The 10,856-nt window shown below is 52.9% G+C and overlaps 1 protein-coding gene across 2 annotated transcripts; it reads right to left on the bottom strand.

Moving 5' to 3' along the window:
• Positions 1–74: 74 nt before the first annotated feature.
• Positions 75–10,006, bottom strand: FCHSD1 (FCH and double SH3 domains 1). 2 transcript variants are annotated; one of them, XM_036241882.1, is made up of 20 exons: positions 9,951–10,006; positions 9,621–9,718; positions 8,980–9,025; positions 8,506–8,573; positions 8,040–8,196; positions 7,818–7,954; positions 7,651–7,714; positions 6,702–6,830; positions 6,145–6,267; positions 5,877–5,972; positions 5,327–5,452; positions 4,823–4,927; positions 4,476–4,637; positions 3,727–3,855; positions 3,566–3,649; positions 3,294–3,411; positions 2,944–3,164; positions 2,084–2,171; positions 957–1,012; positions 75–822 (listed from the first exon to the last, which is right to left on the bottom strand). In XM_036241882.1, exons 1-20 carry the CDS (start codon positions 9,969–9,971, stop codon positions 757–759), a joined length of 2,094 nt encoding a protein of 697 aa, XP_036097775.1. In that variant the 5' UTR covers positions 9,972–10,006; the 3' UTR covers positions 75–756. The 2 variants fall into 2 exon arrangements, with proteins under 2 accessions (XP_036097775.1, XP_036097776.1); XM_036241883.1 differs by having other exon boundaries at positions 8,040–8,175.
• Positions 10,007–10,856: the final 850 nt, after the last annotated feature.

Below are 10,856 nucleotides of genomic sequence, written 5' to 3'. Positions count from 1 at the left end.
CTATCGGAAAACACATATTTCCAATGGCTATTCATAACAGTAGCAAAATTACAGTTATGAAGTAGCAACGAAAATAATTTTATGGTTGGGGGTCACCACAACATGAGGAACTGTATTAAAGGGTCGTGGCATTAGGAACGTTGAGAACCACTGTGCTAGAGCGTGGCAACTGGGAGCAGGCCCCTGTCCTTGGTGGGCCCCTAAAGCAATAGCACCTTAGGCCCCCTGCCCTCTTGGCACAAGAGGCCCAGGCCCTGGCTTGGGCGTCATGCCCTTTATTCATTGTCAATAAATCCGCTCAGACCATTACAGTTGTTTCACATACTGGCTCCAGCTCCTTCTGACAGGTCCACCCTGTCTGGGCCCCCAATCCTTACCCTGGCATCTGGAGTGGGGTGGGTCACAGAGCCAGGGTTGAGACACAGATGGACCAGAGCCACTCAGGACTTTGGGGGATGGGGTCCAGCCCCAGGAATTTCAGGGTGTTTCACCACCCTAGAACTGAAGTGGTGGCAGAAAAGAAAGGGGTAGTTCCAGCCCTAGAAATAGATGGCAAGAGGGCAGGCAATGGGTGGGGGAGGGGAGTTCCAGCCCCAGAAGTGGGAGAGGGGAATTTTCTACCCTTAGAGGTGAGAGTAGAAATGGGGGAGATTCCAGCCTTTGGCTGTATCACCCTGGATCATTGAAGGGTGGTCTCTGACAGCATGGAGGCAGGGGCAGCAGCAGCATCCCTGGGGAGCAGTGATCCCCCTGGCTTCAGGTGAGGGGATCTGGGTGGCCTGGATCCGGGGCTTTAGCTGGTGGAGGAGGCGGTGGACGCATCTGTAGGGAACACACAGTCAGTGCTCCAGAGGCCTCTACTGGGGATATCCCTGTTCATGCCCTCAGTCCTACAGACAAAACAGGACAAGTTGGAATGACCCCTCTCTACACAATCTCCAAGGGAAAGGCCTTACCGGCCTGAGTCGAGGCACCATCATGTCCAGGGGTCCAGAGCAGTCTAGGTCTTGGTCTGGAAATAAGACCACAAGTCAGTTTTCAGACTCTGTTTTGTTCACTGTTATATCTCCAGCACTTAAGACAACAACACTTACTGAATTAACAAACAGTCACCAACTTGGGCCATAAAATCCATCAATCTACCCAGCTTCAACACTTATGGAGCACTTGCTGCATAAGCAGCTTTGCTCAAGGTATCAGAGAAGGGGAGGAGGGATCCACAACACTGCCACCCCCAGTGGCTGTCAGGAACCCAACAACGAAACACAAGCCCAATGAATGACTGAGTGCTAAATCACTCCAAGTGAACTGTGGTGCAGAGAAGGGGGTGCAGAAAATGCTTACAGGGGTCTCCAGGGTCGTAAAGGGAGGCTCTGTGAAGAAAGTGCAAGTTGCCCTGGCCAATTTTGCTCAGTGGTTAGAGCGTCAGCCCGCAGACCAAAGAGTAGCGGGTTCAATTCCCAGTCAAGGGCATGTACCTCGGTTGTGGGTTTGATCCCTGGCCTGGTCGGAGTCGTACAGGAGGCAACCAATCGATGTGTCTCTCTCACAGTGATGTTTCTCTCCCTCCATACGTCCCTCTCACTCTATCTAAAAAAAAGAAAGTGCAAGTACCAGAAGGCTTTAGAAAAGATGAACATGCCAAGAAGGAAAATGATGACACAGACCAAGGTGTTTGAAAAACTCAAAAACACTTAAGAACAGAGGATGTGTGTTGGGAAAACACTGTGGAAGAAGCTGGCTAATTTTGAAAATAATAATGACAACACAAGTACTGCTTGTGTGCTTGCTATGTGCCAGGCACAATGCTGGGTACTCTACAGACATCTTTTTATCTCACAACAACTCCACTCTGTAAAGACCCAGACAGGTTAAACATCCCACCCCAAATCACGCACTAGGAAGTCACAGAGTGGAGTGTGAACACTGGGCCTGGCCCAAGCTCTCACCATCATGCTTCAATGAGCCTGATGGCAGAGGTTCCCAAGGACAGGCAGAAGAGCCAAGCATAACCCAGGCGTCCCAAGATTCCTCCTTCTTCCAGCCCCTTTCCCTCCCAGAACCCCTAGTTCCCACTACTCACCCCCAGGCAGGACAGGTGCAGGGGGCCCATCTAAAGCAGAGATGGGTGCAGGAGGGGAGAAGCTGGGAGGAGAAGGGGATGGCAGCATCTGAGGATGAGGGGACACAGTTATTTCTGGATGTGGGAAGGTTTCACCAGCTTGTCCTCTCATCCCACTTTCAGTTCCTGTCCCAGTACCAAGAGTGGCCAAATACTTGTATCTGGGTGGGGGCTGCAGCTGATACACATTCCAACAGTCAATGTGTACTGCCATTCTGTCCCAGACATTCTGCTAGCACTCCACATGCACCCATTCATTCATTCCCCACCACCACTCCACAGGGATAGGGATCTTTATGATTCCTATGTTAGGGGCAAGACTCAGGTTAAGCCATCTGTCCAAAATCACAGAACCAGTTAGTGGCAGAGTCCCAGCTAGAGCCAGGATCTCCTGATTCCCACTCCTATGCTCTTCCCGCTGCAATATAACACTAGGCACCATATTTTAAAGCACCTCCTGGGCCAGGCCTCTGTGCTAAAGGCTTTACCTCCATTGTCCCTAGTCAGGTTAGTGGCCTGCTAAAGTAGGCATTATTCCCTTTTTACACATAAAGAAGCTAAGAGAGGTTAAATCACTGTCCAAGGTAATGCAATAGGAATCTGAACTCAGATCTATCCAGCACTATGGCAGCACCACCAAACTCTTATGAACACTGCCTTGATTTCCCTTTTCTCAGCCCAGCCAAAGGAGGTGGGAGGCCCAAGCCTCTATAGGAGGTAAACCTGGACAGGGGAGGGAGCATTCAGATGAATATGGAGCCTCAGCGGGGTGGAGGATCAACCCAGAGGTGCCTGGGGACCTAGGGAGGAGGAAGCCTCACCTGTTCAGGGTCTGAGGATTCAGGTAGCCCTAGGGGACCAAGCATCTCCTCCACCAGCAGGGAGGGGAAGACCCCAACATGGCCCCCAAATTCTCCCCTCCAGAAGCCATCATCCACTCCATCCTGGACCCGGGGCAGCAGGCGAATGAGTGCCCCCTCAGGGAAGCTCAGCTCCTCTGGGCTCTGTCCCGTGTAGCTGTACAGGGCACGGGCCAGGAATGCTGCAGAAACCCAGGAGAGATGGGAAGGGGTGGAGGTAGTGCCCAGGACCATGACACCTTAGGCTCACAACCATTCAGTAACTCTTCTCCATACCCAGCATCCCTTGACCCAGAATTTTCCTTTCTTACCTGTGGGTTCTGCCCCTGAGGGATTGTTGCTGCCATGGCCGCTCTCAGGGAAGGAGAGATCCGGAAAGTTGAGATACCGCTCAGGAACAAAGCCTACTTCGCTATGCTGGTTCCGAGCCTGCTCACCCAGCAAGGAGAACTGATAAGGTTCGCAGCCTGGCCCTCCTCCATTCAGGCTTCTAGCTTTGCCTGGCTGGGTCCTTGTGGGCCACAGAGAAGTCCCTCCCACTGCCCTCATGCCCCCAAAGTCAGACCCCAGGGTCCATACCCACCTTGACCCATTCATCGGCATCTCCCTCCTCTATGACCTCCAGCCACTCGCCTTCTGTGATAGTCAGCTCATCTTCACGCCCCGCCTGGGTCCCACAAGGAAGGATTCAGGACTTGGCTGTCCCCCATCCCTGCCCATCTGAGGTCCCCACCCCTTTCACACCTGATAGCCAAACACCACATGTGCAGGGCAGGGGAGGGGTCTGCTGGCCAGAGCTGAGGGGACAGGCTCCTCAAACAGCTCTCCAGTCTCCTCACAATCCTCAAAGTCAGAAAGCTCAGCATCCTCAGCCTGGTGGCGGGGGGAAGCAGAGAACAGACATCACTGTCACTCTCAAATACCCATTGTATCTCCTACTCCTTCATCCTACCCTTGGAGGATCCTCCTCCAAGATAGTACCACCCATCCCCTCACCAGATATCACAAGAAAAATCACCACAGGGCAGGATAACACTAACAAAGACTGCAGAGTTAGAGTCCTGGGCGTTTACTATGTGCCATGCACAGTGCTAAGTATCTTATGTACATCCTCTCATTTAATCTTCATCATAACCCAGTGTTATTTTGTATAAATATTAACCTCATTTTACTTATAAGAAAATTGAGGCTCAGAAAGGTTAAGTCACTTTCCAAGATCACACAGCTAATAAGTGACTGGCTATTACTGGAACCACTTTCAGTCTGCCCCCAGAACTTTAGTTCATAGCCATCATCCTATACTCAATACAAGTTTGTTAAGAACTCTCTATGCTATAAACTATGCAAAGGATTATACTTAAATGATTTTATCTAAGCCTCAGAACAACCCTTTGATTTTGGTACTGTTGTGATTTCCATTTTATAGGGCTTTCGCTCCACTAGGGTGTTTTACCCTCCTGGGTATGTGTGGTTAGGGAGCAGAAGGAGCTCACTGTGGGAGAGAGGTCCCTCTGGGACAGCCGGGCCTCGCTGAGCCGTTGCTCCTGTTCCACCTCATCCTGGGCTTGGGTCATGGCCGGCTTCAGCCAGTGCTGTACATCCAGGCCAGCCTCCTGCAACAGGGCCAGCCGGGCAGCTCCCTTCACCTGGCTCACCTGGCATGAGGAAGAGGGATCAAATCTGTGGCTGGGCTTGCTTTGGGGAGGTGAGTGGAGCATCCCCAAATGTGTCCACCCATTACCTCCCGCCTACCGCCTCCCCACCATCAGAAGGAGTGGAAGAGAGTGTTGGCTGAGGAGGTGGGATATCAGTGACCCTAACTCCCAGGGCTGTGTCTCACTTGTGCCCGCAGGATGCTCTGCCTCACTTCCTGCAGCCGCTGCTCTATGCTCAGAGCCTCCCGCTCTGGAGCCTGCTGCCGCCTCTGCTCCAGCCGCTGCAGCACCTGGATGGGGAGCAGAGGGCGGGGTGGATGAAGATACAATAGGACAAAACTTACTATGAACCTGGCACTTTGCTAGTGGCTCCACATGCATTATATCATTTGATCTTCCCTATGGGGTGAGTGCTATTATTGGCCCTGCTTCAATGAGAAAACTGAGGCCCAGAGAGGTTAAATCACTCCCTTACTCAGAGTGACATAACTAGGCAGCAACAGAGCAGGAACTGAACCCACGTGGGTCTTGCTCCAAAAGCTGTGCTCTTAACTACTTTGCCACACTGTTGGCTTAAAATACCTTTCCCTCCCCTCCTCCTGTACCAGGACATCCCCAGTGACTCAAGGATCCCCATCTTTCAGATATTCTTGTCCACCCGTGACATCTGCACCCTCCCCCAACCTCACCCGAAGCCCGTGGTTCTGGATCTTGTAGTCTCGGGCAGCTCTACTCGTCCAACGCTGAACCTCTTTCTCCAGGTCACTCTCCCCAGCCACACCTCCAGTGACCCCCTCCAGCTCCAGGGCACATACCTGAATGAATAGAGTGCGTGAGGAGGACCTGATGCTGCTCCTTCTCTACTCCCCTTCCCTCCAGTTCCCTCCTTTTCTCTTCTCTCTGACCTGACCTCCAGGGACAGGGACAAAGAGGTGGGGTTACACACCTATGACCATGGACACAGGTGTGCATTCATAAGAACATACAGACACAGAGAGTCCCAGAAACGGGATCCAGGATGAGGGAAAGGCGTAGAATGAAGAGGAGAGTGCAGTGAGAGACAACAAGGTGGAGTGAAGTGTGTTCATTTGTGTCCTGGTGGAAGGGAGGCAAACGAGTCAAACCCCCTCTCCACGGTTTAAGTTACTAAATTAATATCATCAGAAGAATAATGTGGATGGGCCTAAACTACAGTCCCCTTCACATTTGCCCTGGTTTCAACAATCAGGGAGGTCTCACCTGGTCATTCCCTGCTGGCTGAAACTTCTGAGGTGGTATGGGGGAAAATACCCCAGGGTCTTGAAGAAAGAGCTCCAGATCCTGCTCCCAGCTTACCTAGGGGTTAGAAGAAGTCAGTCAGTCACAAACTGGCTCCCTCTCCAAGCCTGTCCCCTCTTGGAAGAAAGGACAAGGTGAGAAGAAGGGCAGACATGCAGTGGGGTGGTCTATATCAGGAGAGCAGGGTAAAGAGGGTCTCTGGGGAGCTCTCCCAGGGCACAGCCCTCACCTGGGAGGTTGCCTGTGCCCCACGGCGGGCATGCTCCAGGGCCATCTCTGCTGCTTCCAGCTCAGTGCAGCTCAATAAGGTCAGGGGGTCCCTCAAATGTTCCAACAGCTCGCTGACCAGGGCCTGGAAAGAACCCCAAGAAACTGACACCACTTCCTCCTCAGGCCTCTACCACAAAGCAGGCTCTCTGTCCAGGTTTGGATGGGTGATGGGCATGAAGTATGGGAAAGAGGAAAGGAATAAGACATTATTCTCATTTCTAATAATGGACCCTCATGTGTACACCATACTTAACCATTTAAAAAGCATTTCCACATCCATTCTCTCCCTTGCGCCCCATTAGTCTTGAGAGAGGCAGAGCAGAGATTATTCCTGATGATGAAACTGGGGTTCAGAGGGGTTAAATGTTCTGAACCAGTTAGAAGCAGAACCAGAAACCAAGTATGTATTTTCTACCCATTTTAAGCAGGCTAGGTCCCTACCACCACCCGGGAAGCAGGGAGAGGCCCTCCCCTCCTTTCCCGGTGAGAGGCAGGGGGATCTAGGCTGGGACTGGCCTTGAGCAGGACCGGCAGTTCCTCCTGGTAGTAGTGGTCAAGGTGGGCATTGGTGGACACCAAGTTGAGCAGGTACTCATTGCGGGCTGCTTTCAGCTGCTGGGAGTACTGGGCAGATTGCGTGGAGAGCTAAGAGGGGAAAATACATTGTCAACAGGGAACCCTGGACCCTTGGGGTCCCTCCAAGGCCAACCCTGCTCAAGAATGGATTCTAACATTATTGAGATGCCTGACACTATACTAAAATTTTTACATATCCTCTAGAGGTATTTGTGTACATTTAGAATAAAATCCCAGTTGCTCTTTACCATGGTCTATCAGGTCCAACAGAAGCTGGCCTGTGCAACCTCTCTGACCTCTTCCACAGTGCTTGTCCCCTTGCTCACAGTGCTCTGGCCTTCTCTGAATTCCTCGAGCCTACAAAATCATTCCTGTCTCAGAGCCGTTGTACCATTTCCTCTCCCTGGAATGTGCTTCCCCTAGTTCTTCGCATGGCTGGCTCCTTCTTGACATTTAGGCCACCTGTTCATAGAGGCTGTCCCTCTAAATTACACCCCCTTATGACCCTTTATCACAGCACCTTGTTTTATTTTCATTTAATCTGATTATGTATGTGTGTGTGTCTTACTATCTGTCTCTCCTGACCAGGCTGTGAGGACAGGAACTCCACTGGTAGTGTTCTCCACTGGATCTTGTGTTTAGAATAGTATTCAGTACATAGAAGTCCTCAATAAATGCATAGTAAAGGAATGAAAGAGAAAAGCACTACTTTAATTTTTATAGATGAAGAAAATCAGGCTCAGAAAAATTAAGTTAACCAAGGTCACACACCAAGGAAGTAAGGAAGCCTGAATTCATCTCAGTCTCTTACTTATGCCCCTGGCTCCCAAACCACTAGACTACTCTACCCACCCTTTCCCTGCCCCAACTCGTGCCTGCATCCCCAAACCTTGATGCTGAGTTTCTGGAGACTGGTCCGTGTGTGGAAGAGCCCATGGTCACTTCGGTTCAGCCTGTGCAGGCAAGGAAGAAGAGTCAAGATTAACCACCAGGGGTGCCTTGGTTCTACCCCCTTCACACCCTCACCCCAAGCTTACTAACACCCTATGACCTCACCTGGCCTGGACATCAGCTGCCTTCTCCTGTGCCAAGGCCCACACACGTTCTCGCTGCCCATACAGCTTCTGACTTCGGCTCAGCTCTCGGACAGACTGCAGCACCTCGGCCTGTGCCCTCTGGAGGTTCTCTGCTCCCTAGGGGCATGGCACACAAAGTCCTGACCCAGACCACCTCCAGCCCTGAGCCAGCCCTTCCTTCACCCCATCTACTGAGCCATACCTTCCTAAGCACCTGCTCCTTGGCACTCCGCCCTGTGCCCCCTGCCAGGTCACGGTATCGGTCAGACGCCTGAAGCCGGGCTTGGCCCCCCGCCATGGTGGCATCCAGCAAGCAGCGCCAGGCACCAAACACCATCCTGCCTCTCCCCAGAGAAGGTCTGTGTTGAAGAGGGGAGCACTCCAAATCTTCATAAGACCCCTCCACCCCCTCAACACCATGGTAGACAGAGTGCTTTCCCATCCCCCCTGTCTGGGAGCCCTCAATCGATCAGCCCATTAACTCAGCCACAAGGATCACTCGTGCCCTCCACCCCCACCTACAGTGTCCTTGCTGGGTCAGCTCCTCTCCTGCTGCTGTGTCAGCTCCTGTGCCCTCCCCCCTCACTGGGCCTTCATCCCCACAGGTTCCTAGGCTTGAGCTCCTCATCCCTTCTTGGTCCCTTGCCCTCCCCCTCCATAGGACCCACCTGCTGTCTATCTCCCCACTCCGTTGCCCTTCCCTCTTCAGGAATGGCCCAGCCAGTTTCTGGAGTGCCTGGTGGAAAAGTCAACAAAGACCCAGTTCCCTTCCAAAGACTCCCCACAATTGGAAAAATATGGGATCAGAGTACAATAATGCCACTCACCAGATGTGTATGATATGCCTCTCACTTTGTAAGTGCTTTCCATGCATTAACTTATTCCACCCTTACAACAGCCCTACATGACGGTATAATTATTATTCTTCCCATTTTACAGAGAAAGAAATTGAGGCCAAGAAAGGCTAAGTAACTTGTCCAAGGTCACACATCTAGCAAGTAGCACAGCAGGGATTTAATACAAATCTGCCTGACTCTAGGCATTTGCTCTTGACCAGAACAGGGTTATATGTGGAGGAACATTAATAGAAGTGTAAAGGAAGCGGGAACAAAAGGGTAGATCTGGAGAAAGGAATCCCATACCTGCCCATACTCCCGTTCAATGGCTGCCCTCTGCTTGCTGTAGGATCTGTGGAGATTGAGGGATTGAAGGGGTGTTACTGTTTGGTCCTTTCTTCTACCCCCAGTCCTTTCCTCAGCCAGGGCAGGAGGAAGAGGGGAGCCAGGCCTAGATTGTGACTACACCAGGAGGGAATGAGACTATAGAGAGTCCTTGAGATCACCTCAGGCAGCCAGAACACAGGTCAACCTCACCTCATTGCTCAGCCTCAGCAGGATCCTCCCCACCCCCGGAGAACCATCTGTGGGCTTGGAGGTGAGGACTGATGGGGGCCTGGGTACAGTGTCCGCCAGCCTTCGAACAGGTCTGGAAGAGGGAGGGGGATTCTCCCCTAAGAGTGATTGTTGGGGAGGTGGGGGGTGGAGGGAGCGATGTGGAGTCCAGAGGGCTGAGGGAGGGTCCCTGTGTGTTTATGTGTGTGTTGGGGTGGGGGAGGTATAATTCCTATCCGGTATCTGGAGAGGCAGGCCTAAGATGAGGGCTGTGAATGGGCAGTTTGGCGAGCTCTTCACCCCTGCTTCCCGCCCCCCGCTCCAAGTATGTCGGAGGAGAGGCGGAGCGCGACCGCGAAGACATGGGTAACGTGAAGGAGGGCAGGGGCTACCTGATGTCCTCCAGCAGATCCGCCTCCCTCTGCTGCCGAGTCTGAAGGATGCTCAGCTGCTCCAGGAAGCGAAGCTTCACCTCCTGGGCCGGCTTCACCTTAGAAGGTAAGAAAAGGATGAAGACCCCCGGCGCGGGGACCTGAAAAACACTCCGCGCGGCCAGCGGCGAGGAGGCGGGGCCGGGGAGGGGCTGAGCTGTTTCCTCGGTTACTTCTGGGTCGGACTCTGACCCCTTCCCACTACTCGTCCCCCACCGCGAGCCCGGTGCCCCCTTGATCCCCACCACTCCCCGAGCCCGCCGAGAATCCCCATTCCCAGGCCGAGCTCACTTTCCGGGAGGGCGGCTGCATCTCGGTTCCAGCCCCGGCAGCGACTCGACTCCGGAACTCCAGGAAGCCCCGCCCACGCCGAAACCCCGCCCCGGGCCCGGCCCGGCTCCGCCCTCGCCCCGCCCTCGTCTGGTTCGGCGACGCGCAGGGCGGCGAGGCGCGCGCGGGCCGCGCAGGAACTAGACTTCTGTTTCAGATACCCCAAAAGGATCCGGGCCTCGGGGTGGACGCCGCGTCCTCTGGGCGGTAGGGGGAACCCCAGGTTTCTGAGTCAAGACGCCTGGGTTCTATTTCTAGTGGAGCCGCTGACTCAGCCCGTAATTATTTCTAATTATTCATTTACATATGCAGATCTCCAGTCTCCGGCAAAGAGTGAAGAATGGCGAGGAACTCCATCTGTGACCAGGGAAACTGAGTCACTGGATGCCTGAGTGAAGAGTGTCTGATGAGTGAAACAGGGCTGGTCCCAGACCTTTTCCCAATTCCCACTGAACTGGAAAAGCCAGAGTGAGTTGAGGTGAGAAAGATGCCTGGAGCCAGAAAGGAACCAGTCCCAGAAGAAAAGACAGGTACATCCGAGGCTAAGGGAAACTAAAAGACACCAGTGAGTGGGTGTGAGCTGGGAGATGAGCACGGGGCCTTGGGACCCAGGATGCCCCAAGTCACCTTTAGGGTCTGCCCTTCCGACCTGGCACAGCTTTCTGAGGATCCACACACCCTTTCCTCACCCACCTCACCTATCCTTGGCCCACACCCACCCATCACCACACCCCCGACTTGGAAAAGGTAGTTTATCTGTGGCCCCAAACTCCAGATTCACATTTCCAACAGCCTACTGACACCTCCACTTGTATATCTAACAGGAATCTCAAACTTTTATTTATTTTTCATTGATTTTAGAGAGAA

This window comes from Molossus molossus, unplaced genomic scaffold (genome assembly GCF_014108415.1).
Source record: "Molossus molossus isolate mMolMol1 unplaced genomic scaffold, mMolMol1.p scaffold_m16_p_4, whole genome shotgun sequence".
Lineage (NCBI taxonomy): Eukaryota > Metazoa > Chordata > Mammalia > Chiroptera > Molossidae > Molossus > Molossus molossus.
Note: the sequence above shows the minus strand (reverse complement) of the source record. Positions and strands in the feature narration are given on the sequence as shown.

Bases quoted from the DNA above. Each gene is read 5' to 3' on its own strand.
- FCHSD1 (XM_036241882.1), bottom strand. From the start codon at position 9,971: ATGCAGCCGCCCTCCCGGAAA. The intron at 6,831-7,650 runs GTTTGGGGATGC...TTCCCCTCTTAG, and splicing joins TCCAGAAACTCAGCATCAAG to CTCTCCACGCAATCTGCCCA. The intron at 6,268-6,701 runs GCCAGTCCCAGC...GGTTCTTTCCAG, and splicing joins AACTGCCGGTCCTGCTCAAG to GCCCTGGTCAGCGAGCTGTT.